This window comes from Terrapene carolina, unplaced genomic scaffold, assembly GCF_002925995.2.
Source record: "Terrapene carolina triunguis isolate 2854851 unplaced genomic scaffold, T_m_triunguis-2.0 Scaffold84, whole genome shotgun sequence".
Classification (NCBI taxonomy): domain Eukaryota; kingdom Metazoa; phylum Chordata; order Testudines; family Emydidae; genus Terrapene; species Terrapene triunguis.
Window position 1 is genome coordinate 11,379,918 of NW_020664435.1, and position 20,458 is coordinate 11,400,375.

The window sequence follows — 20,458 nt, forward strand, 5'->3', positions numbered from 1 at the left end:
TAACTGCTTCTGAATACTTGAAAATTAATGTGGTCCAGTGGATTGCACATGGAGCTAGGAAGGCCAGAAACTCATGAGTTTTAATCCCTGCTCAACACTGACTTACTGTGAGGCCATGGGCAAGTCACTAACCTAGCTGTCTGTTTCTTCATCTGTAAAATAGTGATAATACCTACCTCCCAACAATGCTGACGATTAATTGGTTAATTTTTTACAGCACTTTGCAGATAGAACTTTCTATACAAGACTAAGGTATTGTAGTATTTTTTTTGTTTCATGCAATTATTTTGCCTTTTTTCAGTCCCTTTGGAACAAATTTTTCCAGGATAAAGAGCTTCGAGCAATGATTGAACAAGATGTGACAAGAACGTATGTAGACCTATAAGGAACTTTCTTTATAAAATTCTAACTTTGTTTTTTTATGCTGTGTACACTGCTTTGTGTTTCTTGACCTTACATTTTATTACAATACAAGGATTGGTGTGTGCGTTTATGGAAAAGTTTTCTTTGAGAGAAAAAGGAGAAAAAAGTATTGAGTTAAATATTAAACTCTAGAGATTTGTTGATGGTATTGAAATGAAGTTCTCCTAAATTAAGATATTAGAAAATGTTATATTAAATATAAAATACACTTTTCTGTATGAAACAAAAATTGAGTAAGAATAACTGACAGGTCTTTTGACTAAATTATGTTCATAATAAAAGATTGAACAGATGATTTTCTATAATTCTTAACACTTATTCAATCAATAATAAAAAGCAGTATGTAATTAGTGAGAAATGTCATTCATCGAGAGAAGTTTAGCATTTCTATTTTTAAGTATCATTTTTCTAGTGTTGTTTGTCACAGATGCCTTTTAAAATTTGCCCTAACATCTCTGACTATTCTTTCATCTTTTTGACCCTTCGGTTATTCCTGTTTAGAAACTTTTCTGAGTTAGAATACTCAGTTCCTGAAAATATTTTATCAGGGTTGGATTACTGACTGTAATGTGTAAATCTAATTAAATTCAATTATAGTTTTTTAAATATGTGACATGTTACTACACTATATGGCATACATTTTACTTATAACTTGAAATAAGATAGTATTGGTCTCAGTCTTTTAAAAAACCTTATCTTTAACACATTTCATTTACTATATAAATGGATAAAAACAAAGCAACAAGGAAGAATCATTAATATTGGTTTCTGGAAGATTTTGTATGTCCATCCCTAGACCTGTTTGAATGCATTTTTGTCTGTAGTATAATTAAAATCTGAATATGCTTTAATGTAAGTTCTCACAGATGGCAATTTTTGTTTGTAAATGGAAATGGTTCTCGATGTTCTAAGATTAAAATATATACATATCTAAACTATAAGTGGGGAGTGAACATTAGGATAGTGATAGATATGGTAGTTAGAGGGCCATTGTAAAAAAAAGAATATAAAGTCCAGACTGCTCTGACGTTGGCAATGGAGCACAATGAATGGATATCTTTGTTGTCCATTTATCTAAATAAATGTGAATAATGAACATTCTGCATGGCCATTTATCCAAAATGTTGTCTACTTCCAAAAATAAGTGCTTCATCACAAGTCATCAGTATCAAAATAAGTCATGAAATGTGAAAGTTAAAATTCTCATAGTAACATTAATTTACCTACATTGCACATACGGTACATACTTATTTAATTGCCTAGCTAATCATAAAACATGTTATATGTAAAGTGGATGAGTTAATTTTTCTATGAAAATGTTAGAGTTTACATTTCCTGGCTTTTGTGTTTAACACAGTTTTTAATGTTGTATTCATAGATTCATAGATTCTAGGACTGGAAGGGACCTCGAGAGGTCATCGAGTCCAGTCCCCTGCCCGCATGGCAGGACCAAATACTGTCTAGACCATCCCTGATAGACATTTATCTAACCTACTCTTAAATATCTCCAGAGATGGAGATTCCACAACCTCCCTAGGCAATTTATTCCAGTGTTTAACCACCCTGACAGTTAGGAACTTTTTCCTAATGTCCAACCTAGACCTCCCTTGCTGCAGTTTAAGCCCATTGCTTCTTGTTCTATCCTCAGAGGCTAAGGTGAACAAGTTTTCTCCCTCCTCCTTATGACACCCTTTTAGATACCTGAAAACTGCTATCATGTCCCCTCTGTCTTCTCTTTTCCAAACTAAACAAACCCAATTCTTTCAGCCTTCCTTCATAGGTCATGTTCTCAAGACCTTTAATCATTCTTGTTGCTCTTCTCTGGACCCTTCCAATTTCTCCACATCTTTCTTGAAATGCGGTGCCCAGAACTGGACACAATACTCCAGCTGAGGCCTAACCAGAGCAGAGTAGAGCGGAAGAATGACTTCTCGTGTCTTGCTCACAACACACCTGTTAATACATCCCAGAATCATGTTTGCTTTTTTTGCAACAGCATCACACTGTTGACTCATATTTAGCTTGTGGTCCACTATAACCCCTAGATCCCTTTCTGCCGTACTCCTTCCTAGACAGTCTCTTCCTATTCTGTATGTGTGAAACTGATTTTTCCTTCCTAAGTGGAGCACTTTGCATTTGTCTTTGCTAAACTTCATCCTGTTTAACTCAGACCATTTCTCCAATTTGTCCAGATCATTTTGAATTATGACCCTGTCCTCCAAAGCAGTTGCAATCCCTCCCAGTTTGGTATCATCCGCAAACTTAATAAGCGTACTTTCTATGCCAATATCTAAGTCGTTAATGAAGATATTGAACAGAGCCGGTCCCAAAACAGACCCCTGCGGAACCCCACTCGTTATGCCTTTCCAGCAGGATTGGGAACCATTAATAACAACTCTCTGAGTACGGTTATCCAGCCAGTTATGCACCCACCTTATAGTAGCCCCATCTAAATTGTATTTGCCCAGTTTGTCGATAAGAATATCATGCGAGACCGTATCAAATGCCTTACTAAAGTCTAGGTATACCACATCTACAGCTTCTCCCTTATCCACAATTTTTCATTTAAATTCTTATTAAAAATGGCTGGGCGGAAGGTAGGCTAAACTGCCAGGGTTAGCATTTAATGGAACTCTATCAATTTTAAATGTCATAAATAAATATAAAATTTTAAATGGTTTGGGGTGCTATTTTTGTGATTTTCACATTCTAAAAGAGTTTTCATTTACCTTGTTATTGCATGAAATACCCTCACAATCCAACAGAGTAAATGGATTAGCTTGCTGTACATGTGAATCTGAGAAATCAGCTGCATACACAAACACAAAGTAACCACACTAGAAAAACTGCAAAAAATCATTTTCTTTAATCTTTCAATTATAGTAATCTTAAGTGTAACAATAGTAAGCATTAATAAACTTGGACAGAAATGTGATTTTTTTTTTTTTTAGGTTGGAGTTTCTGTAATAGGCTCTAAATTTTAAATTTCAAAATTAATTTAAATAAATGGGACTGTGAGAGAGGTGAATTCATACATTTTCTACTGCTGAAAACATTTTTCTACAAGGCTGGGTTAATATGGCAGCTGCATACCTGAAAGAGCAACAGAAAGATATCACTGTAATTTGCATTTTTTGAGAATTATGGTGTATGTTTCAAGCAGACATTTACAATCCCCCACGAAGCCAAGTTGGAACACTGCATTGGGAATGTCAGAATGTGAGCCTGGCTTATTAGGCCCTGCTAAAATTTTAGCAGGTTATTCAGCATATTCAGAATTGACTTTTAAATAATTTAATGTTTGAATATTTTTCAAATTAAATCTGGGAAAGGGGCCTATTCCTTAATAAGAACTATTTACAAGCAAAGTATTAAAGGTTTTTGATAAGCCAATTTTAAGTTATTCGTGATGAAAATCTAAATGATGAAGTTTCTTGTTTCGCTATCCAAGAGCTGAGAGGTATCAGAATTGATTTTTCTGCAGCTTTACAGAAATATTCACTTCTGAGCTTTAACCAAGCATGGTTAGTTTCTGCCTCAAATGAGAAGCTTTTCAGAAAGCTGTGAAAATAGGTGGTTATAACGAAAGTACTAACCTAAACTTAATTATATATAGCAGCCACTACCAGCCTGCCACTATCATACTGTATTCTATTATTCCACTAAAAAAGAAATTCCTATCTGAGCATACACAATAGTTACTCATAGTAGATGTAAGAAAGGCATGATTAATTACTGTCATTCAGCAAATGCACTAAAGAACAATGCTGGTGTATTTTCTATTAATAAAATATGTAGAAACTAAAGCATAGCTTTTAAAAGTTCTTCCCAGCTCTGTCTCAGAAACCAACTGTTTCACCTCAGATGCAAAAAATTATTTTAATGCTATAAAATGTGTACAAATTATTTTGTATTTGTGAGGATACATCTGTGTACTCAAACTAAGATATCAGTCCACTCACTGGCATCACCTTCTTTTCTTTTAAGTTAGGATTCTGAATAGCCAGTCTTGAACCTGTCTCTCAAACATTCCAAGTTAAAATAATTTGTAGGGATGCCCACTGGACCATCTCCTGTGTTTTCCCTTTTACAATAAAACCTCTGCCTGCTGCTAAAATGGATTTGTACATCAAGATCTATATGTCTGAAGAGAAGTAGTGGCAGCTGCTATTGTTTCAAAGAAAAGCAACTTAGGTTGGGGGAGGTGAAGTAGAGCAGCTTTGTCCGTCTTTCCAAGGTTATGAGAGAGCTGGGAAGAAAGGAGCATCTATGCAGCTGATGGGCCTATCTACCACAAACTCATTGAATTCTCTTTTTGAAGCCACTTACACTTTTGGCCTTCAACATCCCCTTACAATGAGTTCCACAGGTTGATGGTGTGTTGTGTGAAGAAGTACTTCCTTTTGTTTGTTTTGAACCTGCTGCCCGCTAATTTCATTGGGTGCCACTTGGTTCTTGTGTTGTGTAAAGGTGTAAATAATGTGTCCTTATTCATTTTCTCCACACCATTCATGATTTTATAGGCTTCTATCACATCCCCCCCCTTACTCATCTCTTGTCCAAGCTGAACAGTCCCAGTCTTTTTAACTTCATACAGAAGCTGTTCCATACCCTTAGTCATTTTTGTTGCCCTTCTCTGTACCTTGGTGAGGCATGATTTTCCTTTACAAAAGCAGTTTTGACTCTTCCTCAACAAATTGTGTTAATCTGTGTGTCCGATAAATCTGTTTTTTACTATAATTTCAACCTCTTATTTTGGGGAGAGGTATTTTTCTCTTTCCCCCACTGTGCCTGCTGCTGTCTTTCCCCTATTTGATGTAATTCTTTTGGGGTGCCTAGAAGCTCATTTCTTCACAGGCCCCGTGTTGTCTTTGGGTAGCCCAATATTCCTGGGGAAAGGGACAGTTTCTTTTCTTTCCTCCTCCCACCCCAAATTGTTGAAATAGTAGCAATAGTTTCTGCACTTCTGGCAGTTTATGCAATCCTTGGTGGGGTTTTCCCACCCATGCTGATAAAGTACGGCCCAGTAGAGCAGAGGGTGGGGGGTCTGTCTGAGAAAAGAAAGGAAATGTGCCTCTGGAGCCCCTAAATATCTTAAATTAACTTTTAGAAAAACAATTCACTCACCCTGACTTTCACTTGTATGAAGTGAGGGTATTTTTTTTAAAGCAGACTTCAGTGCTCATTCATTTGCTCCCACTAGCTGCAATAAAACATGATGAAAAGATACCTGTTTTTAATATGATCCTCACTCTGAGCTGTAATTAGACGTAGTATCCTATTTTTTTCTAAAATGTTTCTTTCTTCTTTTGATCTGAAGGTACTGTACTTCTAAAATAGACTTTAATTGTACACTAATATTCTCTGCAAAATTCTTCCTGAGCTGATAGGTTCTCTCTTACGCATCATGGTCTCTTGTGTTTGCATTTACCATGATTAACACTTCAGCCAGCTTATTCATGAGTTCATTATTATCCTTCCTTCCAGAATCTCTGATATTGCTAGATACTCAGAGATATCTTTTGTGTATTTTTGAGTTTTCTTTGTTTCTTTCTTTCCTAAACTCCATTGGGCAGGGCTGAATAACAGTCCTTCATAAATAATATCTTCAAAATCCTAAATTACATTGATTGCCATCTGCTGTACTGTACCTTTGAAGTCTCAGATGTGTCCTTCCTTTACAGTAATGTGATTATTACAAATGCAGACAAGTTTCCAACTGTTGGTCTAACATTTTTCCCATCAAATGCCAGGAAAATGTTATATTCTTCAGCCCAATACTAAGGCCACAACCAGGGCAGGGTGAACGGGGTAGCCATTTAGGGCACAAAGCTGGTGCAGGAGGAGGCAAAAAAAATGGAGTGGACAAAAAAAGGTAAGGGACCTGCAGTGGGTCTGGGATCCGCGGGTCCAGTTACCATACCATGCCACCCTTCCTTCTGTGCTGCTGCTGCTGGCAGCGCTGCCTTCAGAGCTGGGCAGCCGGAGAGTGGAGGCTGCTGGCAGGGACGTTCATGTTATTTGCAGCATGGGAGGACTGTTGTTTTTTTTAATCCCGCTCCCATCCCGCTCCCAATACCTGCTCCCAGTTCCATCTGCTCCCACATTGCTTGTTGAATTTTTATCCCACTCCCACTATTATGGCAGCAGGACCTGCAGGATCCCAGTCCCGCTGCCCTCTGGGATTGGGATCCTGCAGGACCCGCTGCCTTAATAGTGGGAGTGGGATAAAAATTCAACAAACAGTGCGGGAGCAGGTGGGAGTAGGTATTGTGGGGCAGGATGGGAGCGGGATTAAAAAAAATAGTCCCACGCAGGACTCTAATTGGGGGCACTAATATGGTTGCTCGCCTCGGACACTAAAATCCGTAGTAATGGCACTGCCTAATACCTTGCTTGTTATCTTCAATGCTACCATTTTCAAGTCACCTAACTGTGCCTCAGTATCTGGCATTTGTATAGTGGCTCACATCTGAGGATTTCAAAGCATTTTTCGAGCATTAAATAATTAAGCCTTTATTATTTTTGTGAGTACCCACAGTGTCGCTAACTCTCACAGTTTTCTCTCAAGTCTCATTATAATTGGTGTTTTTCTTAATCTTAGCTACTGGAATCAAATGAATATGTGAGAATCTGAGTTTTCATTTAAAGAAATGGTTCAGGCCTCATGGTTGTGGCGAAAAGCATGAAAATGTGATCCCACTGAACCCTAATGGCTCAAAAACCAGCAGCTAAATGAAAGAACACCAAGTTTGTCTTTAAAATGATTTCCAAATGATTCTCATTTTTTAACATTTGGGGTTGGCAGTATTGTATCCACTTTGCAGCTGGTTAACCTAAGCCATAGAGTTAAGTAATTTACACAGCCAGGCACAAGAAGACAGTGCAAAAGCCAGAAATGGAAGGCAGAAGTACTGCGCTAACTGGAGTACCTTATGTCCTGTTCATATTGTACTTTACATGAAGCTTTTATTTTTGGATAATTTATAGTCTGGTAGCACCTAGAGGCCCCATTATGCTTGGCACTGTACAGTTTTATCCATGATCACTCACTTGTCTTTCTCCAAGCAGATATTTCGTGTTACGCTTCCTTTTGGACTATAGTTTCTGACATAGGAACTGATGCTAAAGACCTGAGATAATTAAACTGTTCCAACCCCTGAGCACCATCTGAACCTCTGTCTATCTAATCTATCTTTTCCATTGTATATCTGCAAATTCCTTTTGAATGGTCAACACAATAATAACAAAACAAGTGTGAATAATGAGCCCAATTGCAGTATTTCACTTATTTTATCTCCTCCCTCAACTGTTCTGCTATAGCCTTCTTTCACTGTTATCATCTATGATAGAGGAAAAGGTTAGAAGAGGCTGTTCCAATACACATTTAAAACATAGTTCAGTCTTACATTAAAAATGTATGTTTGCCCAATTTTTTGGATATTTTAAAGGAACAACTTCAACCCCTCACATCTCTCCCTCAGTATCACATTTTTAATCTAATTGAAGCAAAAACATTTCCATGAGTAATTTAATAGAATTGATTTTGGCGTGTTAATCTTGATAATCTGCCCAGTGTTATAATGTTAAAGAAGAAAAACCTGCCATATTTGGGTGATCACACCAAAATAGCAGCTTGTGTTTACATTTTCACACTCTTAGAGGTGGACAGTAGAGACATTGAACATAACATAGTCATTCATTTGTTCCTATGTAATATACACAAAATACTTGGTTGTGCACACACAACCAGGTTTCACATATGCACCAATTCACAGCCTGGAAAGTGAAAACTTAAACACAAGGCATTCTTTGAGAGTTGTCAGCCACTGCTGTGTGTTTATTTTAATTACTAGAAAAATTAAGCAGACTTTCAGGAATAAGTGTCAACAATCAATCTGCTGACCAATAGACACTACAGTTCTGAGTTATCTTTTGAAGTGTTGTTCTATTCCAGGGGTGGCCAACCTGTGGCTCCGGAGCCACATGCGGCTCTTCAGAATTTAATATGCAGCTCCTTGTATAGGCACCAACTCTGGGGCGGGAGCTACAGGCGCCAACTTTCCAATGTGCCGGGGGGGGGAGCTCACCGCTCAACCCCTGTCTCTACCACACACCCTGCCCCCACTCCACCCCTTCCTGCCACCTCCCCTGAGCCTGCCGTGCCCTCGCTCCTCCCCCTCCCCCCCAGAGCCTCCTGCACGCCATGAAACAGCTGATCGGGAGGTGCGGGGAGGGAATGGGAGGCGCTGATTGGCAGGGCTGCCGGTAGGTGGGAGGCTCTGGGAGTGGCGGGGGAGAGCTGATGGGAGGCTGCTGACTTATTACTGTGGCTCTTTGGCAATGTACATTGGTAAATTCTGGCACCTTCTCAGGTTCAAGTTGGCCACCCCTGTTCTATTCCTTTGTCTAGTTCTCTGCACTGTACCCTCTTCTTTTGTTTGTTACTGTTTCAAACAGTCACTATTTCTCGCAAGTGTGGAGCCTTCTCAAATCCAGGCTGCTTTGGTGTGGGCTTATTTTTGAGGAACATCCTGTATAACTTTAAATCCTTCAGTTTGCCTCTCCTTTGAATGTTCCAGGAGCAGATTGTACAGGAATACATTGCTTGCCAGTAGTTACAGATTAATATTTGCATTGCCTTGGATTACTGGGCAACAGGATTTTCCCCAGCCTTCTGACATCTTCTATTTCCTGCCTCTTAAGTTTTTTAACACTTGTTCATAGCTCATTCTCTCCTGTCATAAATTTTATTTCTGCAAAAGTATCAAGTGATTTCTTGAAATTAAGGTGGTCCCCCAGACTGCCACTTCTGAAAATCTGATATAGGATGATTAGGCATTATAGAAAGGTTCAACAGGACTAGGATAAATGAGAGTTTGCTAGACTTCAAGAACTTCAGGAACCCTATTATTTCTTCAGTTGTGAATGCAACTCCCATTATAATTATCTATTGATCAGATCCCAGAGTTTTGTGTGTTACTTGCGCAGTTTCCTAGATATCTTTGTGACATCATAAAACATTTATCACAGCATCCCTTTTTATAAAAATACCTTAAGGTTCCCCCAAAAGAGCACAAATTATTGAACTTCGATATACATTAATCTCCACACTTGTACTCCCTGTATACCATGTTGACGATTTATAAATCAGCGAATGTATCAGTTGTACTATTTTTAATGGCTTCCTTTGCCCATTTTTTAATCTTGCAAATGGAGCTAAGAACTGAGTACTGATCTTGAAATAGCAGGATAGTCCTGATATTTCAGTTGCAGTTGGCAACCTCAATCACATTCAAAGCATTCAAGCAAGTATATTTTAATTATTTGAGGCCTTTTGTTTCTTCAGTGTTTCATTTTCCTGAAATCAAATGTTCGAATGACTAGTAGTCTCTTTTGCCATATCATGAATACATCCTGAGCTATTTTTGAACCCTTTAGCGCAGAACTGATCAACCAGTGGGCACAAACTGGAAGTAGAAGCAATTGGAGATGTTGTGGTAGGTCACATAGGGCCTCCTGAGAGCAGCATGGTCCCCGGTTTGCTAGATCTTACAGCAGGAGTCTGGGTACAGGAGGGAAGGAGCCTTCCCCCCTTGCTTTGACAGCTGCTTCCCCACTCCTCTGCCCACTCATTCCATCTTCTTACTCTCTACTTGAGCAAGGGTCTCTTCAAGGAAAAGCCACGGGACCTGCATACTTTGGAACTCTGGCAGTGGGCATCATGTTCTTATATAGCACACTGTCTTGTGGATTAGATTCTCCAGGTCAGTCACATTGTCTGGCTATACTGAAAGAAGGATAAGAGACACTTGATATGGATTTAATCAGGCTACAACTTTATTATTAGATGTCTGGGACTGCCTGGCAGATAAGTGTACAGTGCAGGCAACTCCATGTTCATTGAAATAACTACCCAGGGCTTCCATCAGCCCCCCTTCATTTTCCATCTAGGTCCTCCAGCCAACTCATGGCTTGGACCTTACCACCCACCTCTTCCTCTTCCCCCTTCTCCCCCCGCCCCGGTAGGAAGAGTAAGGTGGGCTGTAGGAAAGAGGGGTTGGCTTCCTGCGGTACCAATCATAGGAGCCTTGAACCACTCCCCAGTCCATTCTTTTAATCAGCACCTCCTTTCCAAGTCCTTTACCAGGCCATTTATCTGGTCACTGGATGCCTTCCCTATGGAGTACCTGCACACTTACAAAATAAGTTGTGACACATAGCTTTAACCCCCTTTCCTCCTCACCATAATAGGTCCTCCCTGACGCCCGATGTGGGGAAGGCGAAAAAACCCCACTCCACCTATGCCAATATGGTGGTGAGGGAAAAATTCCTTCCGATCCCTCCTAAAAAGGAGTGACTAGCGCAATGCCCATAGCAGGTCCTAACTCAACCTGATATTTGCACCTCGAGGGGTGGGAGGGTGAGTGCTGCCTTGTTTGCTGCCTGGAGAAAGGGCTTCTAACACCAGGATTTGTGCCTTTCAAAAGCTTCCACCCTTACATTCCCAGGGGATGAGTCAGTGTCGCCAAGCTGACCTCCAGCCACCTTTTTACAGCAGTTTCTGACCTCCTTCCCGTCCCGTCCCCCCCAGTAATGCACTGCTACCTTCCTGCAGCAAGCCTGGACAACGTGTTCTCCCCCCCGCCCGGCTTCAGGCATGGTTACTTACAAAAAATTTGGTAATTAGAACATTCTACCTGCCATTTAATTTTGTTCTTGTATAACTCTAGTCTTTAATCATAGGGTATCATGCCTTCAGTGTGATATATACTTAGAGGCTTGATATATGCTAAATTATATGGTTCACAAAGCTTTGTTTGCAAAATAAATACCACAACTTTTTCCTTTAATTGTTATTCCAGAAGAACCCCAATACATAGAGAAAATGGGTACCTGAGAACAGATATAATAGCATACCTAGGACTGTTTGTAGATGCCCAGATGTATATCTAAATCAAGTGTCTGAGGTAGTTTTTGTGAGCTATGTGGTTTACATTAATAAAATGTTTTTCTTTTTTCAGATTTCCTGAAATGCAGTATTTCCAGCAAGAGAGTGTGAGAAAAATTCTTACAGATGTTCTGTTCTGTTATGCTAGAGAAAATGAGCAGTTGCTTTATAAACAGGTAATGAAAATATCATACAGGTGGCATCCATTGACTCAACATTTTCTATAGAGCTTGACAAATGATTGAACAATAATGTAGGTTTTATTGTATCCAAAGTTGTATCATAATGCTTAAGCAATCAAAGAGCTACTTGTCAGCTGCATGGTAAGAAAAGTAAGCTCATTCAAGCACATATGCTTCCTCCTCATGATAAGACATTCCCTCAAATTGTCTTCTGTAAGCTCCTACATCTTATCTTCCAACTTTTCTGAATGTTTATTAACAACCTCTTTTAAACCAAAAGCTTTTCTGGGCTTAGATGGATAAATACTGAATATATGCACCGCAGTTAAAATATATGATACTGAATAACAATATAAAGAAGTTGAAGGGTTGATTAGGGATAATCAAGCAATTTTACAACATAACATTTGAAATTCTTCTATGATTTCTACAACATGATGCAGATATACTGTACGTTCGCTGTTTGGCCATTGACCATATACTGCAGCACCAAAATATGATGCAATATAGTGGGTGCAGCTGAAAAGTTTTTAATCTTTTTATCAATATATATGTTAATACAAGTTCCATTATATTACTAGATAGAATATCTACCCAAACCAGTAGTCTCCTACTGTTAAAAGGTAAAAGATAACATTTCAAATGCACCAATTGTGCATTCATTTTAAGATGAAAGCTAAATTCAGCATTTGCTCTTAAGGTTTTAAAATGAGCATAATGTTTAAATGCTTTAACAAGACTCATGTACAGTACTGAAAGAAACATAGAATTCAGAATATTTTATGTTTACTTTTGGAGTAATTTAACAGACAGTGCTGAGACTAAGAACTGAGTAACAATGAACAAGAACTAAACTGTAGAGAAACTGTATGTGGACAGAAAATGATTTATGACAAAAATGCAGAGTTGCTATAAGCGTACAAATATTTATAACATAGTGTATCCTTTCACACATTCTGCAACCACTCCATCCCCAAGCTAGGAAATTATTTGAGTCTCATGAAAAGATCGGCATATTTAAGTTGAAGCAGCAACTTATCAAGAACTGTCTTGTAGATGATATCGAAAATCAAATATACAGTTAACAAAAGCAGCAAATTTCTATCAGCTGGCTATTTTTTATTTTTGATGGACTGCGAGTAGAGAGCTACCTTGTGTCATGGAGAGAAAAAAATTAGATCAGCAAGCTGTATTTTTCAGGGCACTGTTGTGGAAAACACTCCAACAGTACCCAGCCTTCCTCATTTCTAGTGTATATAACCCAGAGTATATGTGATGAGGGAGATGGAAGATCACATTCTAGCTAATTTAGTGTATCATTTATTAAACAAGAAGTATAATTTCACTCTTTGATATGACTTAAAAAGACTTAATTACCCCCTGCTTGTGTTTAAGATCCTGTAGATTCCTTACAGAGAAATAATACCTTGCTACGTAAGGCTTGAATATTTAGTTAGATCAAATTAAAAAAAAAAAAACACCCTGAGTTTCAACACAAGCTGTTAAAGCTATTATTTTGTACTAGGTGACACCCCGTTTAACATAGACCATATTGTTAATAGTTATGGGATTTTATTGAATTAATGAGACTGTTATCATGTAGTAGAGTGTCTTGCTGAGTTAATTGAAACTGCAGAGATTATATAAATGGTATTAATGAACTTTGACTGCCTGATGCCTCGGCTTTAATAAAGACTGCTTGGTGGGCTAAATGAACATAGGCAGATAAAAGAACAGGTTCAATTTTGCGAGCCTACAGGCTGTTGAGAAAGAAAACTTCTTTTTACCTCTGTTTTTGACTGTGTCACTTCAACAGTGCAGTAATTTCAGAAGAAGGTTGCCATGAGAGTGAAGGGAGGAGTAAAGGGCAGAAAAAAAAAGGAATTGGAATGATGAAAAATGGCTAATATCTATGACAAGTGTTCAGTGCAGTAGCCAAGAATTGTGGTGCTGTGCCAAAGTCACAAAACAGCCAACTAATCTTTCTCTTCTTAATCCCTTCTTTTTCCATTCCCATCACCACTGCTTGTTTCCAGGATCTGCATTCTTGAATCAAGAATGCCTCCACAAAACGATCATCAATAATAACCATCTTTTCTTTGTATTCTTGGCCCTCTTGCCTGTAGATGACTCTCTCTTTCAAAGCCTCTGTCAATACTGTGTCAAGGATTAGTTGACAAGAAGTACTGCGTATGTAGTGAGGTCAGCATATAATTTTTGGTCTCTCTTAATCCTGTCAAATACCTGTCCACGGTAATCCACTCATTCATGACCTACAGCCTTGCTTATTTCATTTTGTATCTAGGAATGAAGCCACACATCCCAAAATAGCTTCAGCTAACAAAACATAGCGCTCGTCTGCTTAGCAGTTAGGGTTGCACTAACACATCACTCAAGTGTTCCATGCTGGCTCCCAAGGGAACCACAACGTCCAGTACAATGTGTTTGCCCTGATATTCAAAGCCCTTCATGGCCCTAGCTACCTTTGCGATCCCCTCTGCCTTTGTGATCATGATCTCCCATGACAGCAACATTCCTTGGTATATTGCAACAGTTAACTGGTAGGGGGAGATTCATGCATGCAATAGATAACATTTTTACAGGAACAGGACCTAAATTTTGAAAGTCAGTCCTTTAAGAAATTGGTGTAATAACAAGTTTTAGAACTAAATACAAATGACGTATCTTTCTCTCAGTTTCTACACACCAAAGGCCTACTTGTACACAAATGTAAACAAGCAAACAAAACCCTTTTATCTTATTGAAGCTATTTCTCCGAAAGGCTAGTGTGGAAGAACAAAAGACCTTGTTGTTGTTAGTTCTGGGTTTAAATATTTGGGAGGCACCCTGGGTCTACAGTGACTTGGATCCATACAAACCTAGCTAGATTGTAGATTTCCAAGGTCTGGAACACTGTTATACCTCATCAATTATAAAAGTGGTCAAGTTCACAGCTTTTAATTGAAACTGTACTTTAAAAAAAATTAATTCACAATATCAGCAAAGTTTTACAATGCTTTCTTACAAGGAGCAATTTGTTTGTATGTTCTTTGTGTGTGTGTGTCTTTGTAGTAGGTTTCATTGTCTTTTTTGACCAATATATAAAGTAAGATTTTATTTGACTAGCAAAATATACTACTCTCCCCAGTCATATTTATGGGTGAATAGAATTTTACAAAACAGTAATAGAGACTTTTAAGATTTAAACATCAGTAGATCTTTGATTTTCTAAAAAGCATTGGTACGTGTAGAAGTATAAAGCGAGTATATTTATTTTTCATAAAAATATGTAAAAATGATCATTAACATTATCTTCAAAAGGCCGTACAAATTTGGGTGCCAAAATTCTGGCTCTAGTTAATTAAAGAGAAATAAAATAATTAAGCTAAGCCATTAGGTCAGCCATTGTTCACTCATAATTATATTGTCTTTTTCAATATAATGTTGAAATGTATCAATTTGTATTTCATTTCTAGAAATGCTGTATTTTTGGTTTTCTTTTAAAACCAGAGACTGTATTATGAAATCAGCGTTTTGCTGCTGTTGGCAAGTGTCATGAAATTATCTGAATTCTGTCAACCCTTTTATTAACACTAAAAAGTTCTAGTAAACTGTTGATGTACTGTAGAAAAATATGTGTATATAATACACTAGTGGCTTCTACTACCAATCCAAAAATCTCTAAATGTTTAAAGTGCTCTTTTAACTGAAGGATCAGAGGTGTCTTTTTGAAATCCTGATATTTTATCATCCATTTGCTTTGTTACAGTTTTATGTGGATAGTCACTTTATGATTCTGCTTTATTCACAAGTTGTTATGCTATAATATTGGGAAATTGTGTGCTATGCTGGTCTCTTATCTTCTATAACTAATCCTGTCTTATGTCCTTTTATGTTCTTACTCTGTAGTATGTATGTTTAATTTTTTGGTAGTAGGTTTGTGTTAGACAATCATTCTTGGCAGCTTCATTTCTCTTACACAATTTTCATATGTATGGGGTGATAGAAGATTTAGACAACAGTAGATTTTTATATTTATGCTTAACTTTTAGGGAGTGGGAAGTCAATAACATTACAGCCTATGTAGCCTGCAATTTATCTCAGTAATTTTGGTAGTTTTGTCTATCTTCATCTCTCTGGCCTTACCAAACTCTCCTTTCTCTTCCCCATTCCCATGCTGCAGGTCCCTCTCTCCCAAACCTGGTGGTGCTAACTAGTGATCTTATCACAAGTCTTGCCATATTTGATTATTTTCTGAAAGCAGCTGTTCATGGAATAATCAAATGCTTTAATTAAAAAAAACACCCAAACATAAATTTCTAATCCTCATTGTTGCAGAGAAAAGCTTGAAAACATTACCCAAATGTTCCCTAAAAGCTCAGAAATCGGAAGGCAAAGAGAAAACCCTCCAAATTTATTGTTTAAAAATCTTATGATTGGGGAGGGAGGGCTGACTCACAATTTTTGAATGTATGGGATTGGTAATACTGCAACTTCTCTTATAAAACCTTCCCTCCAAATATCTGCGTCCACCCCTCTCCCTACAATATCTTGCTCCCTTGTGTTCTAGGAGTGGGTATTGAAGAGGGAATTTCTTTTCCGCATATTACTGCTGTTCTATTCTGGCACCCCTACACTCTCAGATGAGCAGCTCCTCCCTCTGTGAGGTTTTTCCGCTGCTGAAGGGACCCATCTGGTGGTTCTGGGCTCCCTGTTGTTTAACTGGCTGTGGCACACCCATCCACATGAATTGCATTATCTTGTGGCAGGAGGCTGGAATGGCAGTTTAGTGAAGTGTTCAAGAAGGTGATTTGTGGTCCGACCTGTGTCGGATACTCTCCTAAGGCTGGGACCATCAAAGGGGCCTAAGGGAGTTTAGGCTTCTTTGAAGAACCAGCTTGACACCCTAAGTGCCTCTGATTGTGGGGGGAAAAGGCCTTTCAGATGTAACCTCAATACAGTACAAATAGAGGCAGAAGCAATAATTTGGGAGAGGTTTGCTTTGCCTTTTTAATCTCTTTAAGGGGTGTAATCTTTTCAGCCAAGTGATGACAATTTAAGATGTCAATATAATGAGGTATTTCACTGCTGATCATTCTATCCAAAACATTCATCTGATCTGAGATTGTGGGAACAGTTTGAATAGGGCACCATCTCTGGTTCAACCTCTGTGCTTTCTTAACTCAGGGTTTTTTGGGTTTTGCACTATAGATACCAAACATCTGAAATAGAACAATATTAAGGTTTTGCCACGTATTGGCTTGCAAAGGTTTTCTACATCTTTCCGTATAAATCTTTCAATATAAACATAATGAAGATACTTTAAAAAAAAAAAAAACCCTTTAGTTCTGGTCTCCATGGGCATGGATATCTCATTTTCTAATTCCCCAAATGGCTGCCTTTGTTTTTTCCAAAGGCTACTGAGATCCCAGTTTTGGAACATTATCAAATAAAAGTCAGTTTAGATTTCATAATTTGTCCTTATTGCAGATCTTGATACTGTAGCTCATGATTGTAATTATCATAAATAAAATTCATATTTATGAACATAGATCTTGGAGTAACTGCCAGGTGCGGGTTTGTCTACCGTTGCCAAATTGTTGTCTGTTACGTTATGAAAAGGGAGAATAACTTGCTTCCCATATTTTATAGGCGAATAAACACTTAGATTTAATCAGAATTTAAAACAAAACCCATTGATTATAAATCAAGTCTAAGAATGTAAATTTTCTTGCTTTTCATTCTGCTGCTGCTGCTAATATTATTGGCTGCTGGATGCTGAGGTGGAGCATTACTGTGCTGGTGCATGAATGAAACATCTTACTGTACTTCTGTTTCCTTTTAATGTTTAGGGTATGCATGAACTTTTAGCACCTATAATCTTTATCCTGCATTGTGACCACCAAGCCTTTTTACATGCGAATGAAGCTGCACAATCAAGGCAAGTGTTGTATATTTATCCATGTAATATAGAAATTGTCACATTTTTCCATGTTATTGTAGAGTTAAGAATTAACTGTATCTTCTGTAGAATTAACATATTGGCTTTAAGGTCTATCCAAATAAAACTGATAGTTAAGTTTTCTTTTATTAGTTTTTTGTTTTATCATGATTAATAGGCTAATCTTTGAGATGTATTAATTGCCCCCATGCCTCCATGAAAGTGAAAAGTAACTCATAAAGGGGCTTTTTGGAGAAGAAGTAATTCTTACATTTTAGTCAGTGAAAAAAGAGAGAGGGACCAACCAGAGGAAAAGTATCAACTTAACACCGGTACATATACTATTTTCACTGCATTGTACAAGACCCGGATGTGCTTTAATCTCTATCATTGTAGAGTGGAGGCAGATCAAAGAAGTCCATGGACAAGTTGTGTATCAATATTTTCTTCTCATACCTTTAAATAATCACTATAGAAAAAAATTTCAGTGATCGATAATTCTTTCATCCCACATACAATTTTTAATAGCTATATTATGTGACTATCATTTAACTTTAAAGTAATATTAAGTTTAGGCATTGTTTCTCCATTTCATGAAAATAGTGTACACATAACAATTGCGACACAAATGATTGTCCCGCAACTAAATTCAAATGCTTTTTATTCTCTTGCTCCATGAATAAAGCTTCTACTTGTTTTTTAACAAGTTGCCTGCTTGAATCACTTAGTGTTGTGCAGCCATATTTTGCAGTTGTCTTACATCATTTGCTTTTGGAACCCAGCTGCATTAATATAATTTAATTACCCCTGTTATAACATAACTTCTCTTAGCAAGATTGTCTAAGATCAGTGTTAGCATAGGGATGGAGTGTGCTTACATGTATTTGTTTTCATTCAGTGTCTATCTTTAGAAATCCTGAAGTTGCATTACAAGATGCTCTTCAGTGGAAAGTAAGCTTGCAGGATGCTCAGAATAACCGTGTAATATGCATAGCATCCCATCCCCACTGAAAAGGGAGCTAGGCAGCAAAGTAGATGGATAAGAGGTACTGTCACTGATTAATTGCTGTTAAAATACAATAAAAATAGAAGCTATTAAAACAAAATAAATTAATGTTTTGATATTGCATATTTGACCGGTAACCATATTTTTTTTGTTTTGGACAAACAGTGATAGATTGTGCAGTAATCAATTAGTCTAGATCAAGCATATTCAAATAATACATTGTGACATTCAGTAATTTGTTATTTGGAATAATTAGATGGTTACTTCATTGTAGCTGAGACAAGGCAGCTAATTTGTTTTTGATCTTTATAGAAAGGAAAGACTTCATTTGTTCAATGGAGTTACTCTTTTTAATTAAAAAAAAAAAAGGGCTAGTTTTTCTCATTTGCACTTTATACAAAGTTGGCTTATAAGTACATAATAGTACATGGGGAACATTGACCAAAAATAAATATTCAAATTTTGATTGTTCACTCTTGGCTGTTTCAGTGAGGAAATGAAAGCTCTTTTGAACCCTGAATATCTGGAACATGACGCCTAGTAAGTTTTAACAACTTCCTGTTGTCTTTACATTTCCTTTACTTCTGTGGGCAATGTATTATTTAACATCAAATTTCCATTTTTTCCCCTCAGTGCAATGTTCACACATCTTATGAAAACTGCAGAACATTGGTTTTCGACTTTTGAACATGACAGTCAGAAGGTAAATATTGTTGTAAAAATATATATTTATAGTACTTGCAAGTGAACATGCTTTAACACAGCAAAATGAAATAAGTTGAAAGTAACAGTCATCTTCTTAATTAAATAAAAAATAAATTCCTTGTAGGTTTCCTGAGTATCCTTGTTGGTTGCCTCACTTGTAGAAAGTTGTCTAGTTGACTGCTCATGTAGATTGAAGGAGAATATTATAATTGTAATTCAGTTTACAATTTGATGTGCAATCATGGCAATCATTATGTAGAGTAAGCAGATGTTTGTCTTGATTTTTTTCTGGGCAGAGACTTGTGTCTTGCATACAGTTGTTGTCCTGACCTCCCTCTAATGATGATGGTGTGTTCACCTATTTAGGAAGGATAGGGTGTGCAAAACGGGTTGGGGAGTGGCACTCTGTGTGAGAAATGGCATTACCTGTTTTGAGTCACTGATAACTCAGAAGAAATTTGAATGCTTATGGATCCGTGTCCTAACAGATCGCTAAAAAACATTGGGAACAGGATGATTGCGTCCTTACAGACCTATCTACAATGTGTCCAGGGAAAAAAGCTGTGTGATCATAGGAGACTTCAATTAGAGTGACATATGCTGGAGATCTCCTGCTGCCAGTACTAAAATATCCGTGGAATTTTTAAACATTATATATGACAATTTCGTAACTCAAAAAGTGTTGCAGTCCACACGAGGGAATTCTTTATTGTCCGGCTATAGCGAAAGAAGGACAGGATACACTTGATATGATTTTAATCAGGCAGCAACTTTATTATTAGATGTCTAGGACTGCCCGACAGGTAAAAGTGCACAGTGCCAGTAACCCCAAGTTCATTCAATAACTACCCGGAGAGCTTCTGCCAGCCCCCTGCCTTTTTCCATCCAGGCCCCGGAGCCAACCCATTTCTGGGACCTTCCTATGCACCTCCCTCCACATAGGAGGGTTAAGGTGGGCTGTAAGAAAGGAGGGTGGGCTCCCTGCCATACCATTCATAGGAATCCCGCACACCCCTGCCCTCTTCTGTTCCTTTTATCAACACCTTTTAAGTCCTTTATCAAGCCATTTATCCAGTGACTGTGTATACCTTCCCTGTGAAGTACCTGCACTGGACAGCTGCCCCACACTTACATAACGAGTTGTGACATATTAGCCTAACTCCCTTCATGCCTCACATCAACAAAACCCTCCCTGAACCCAATGTGGGAAAGGCGAAAAAACCTCCACTCCACGTAGGCCAGTCTGGTGA

At 37.9% G+C, this 20,458-nt stretch overlaps 1 protein-coding gene across 4 annotated transcripts in view; it reads left to right on the plus strand.

Moving 5' to 3' along the window:
* Positions 1 to 20,458, plus strand: part of TBC1D5 (TBC1 domain family member 5) — a 472,654-nt gene that overhangs the window by 256,522 nt on the left and 195,674 nt on the right. For all 4 annotated transcript variants that reach the window (XM_024197361.1, XM_029910981.1, XM_024197362.1 and 1 more), the window contains 5 exons: positions 302 to 369; positions 11,448 to 11,550; positions 17,409 to 17,497; positions 18,993 to 19,043; positions 19,137 to 19,206. In XM_024197361.1, the coding sequence (XP_024053129.1) occupies positions 302 to 369; positions 11,448 to 11,550; positions 17,409 to 17,497; positions 18,993 to 19,043; positions 19,137 to 19,206 (381 nt within the window). The remainder of the gene's footprint in view (positions 1 to 301; positions 370 to 11,447; positions 11,551 to 17,408; positions 17,498 to 18,992; positions 19,044 to 19,136; positions 19,207 to 20,458) is intronic.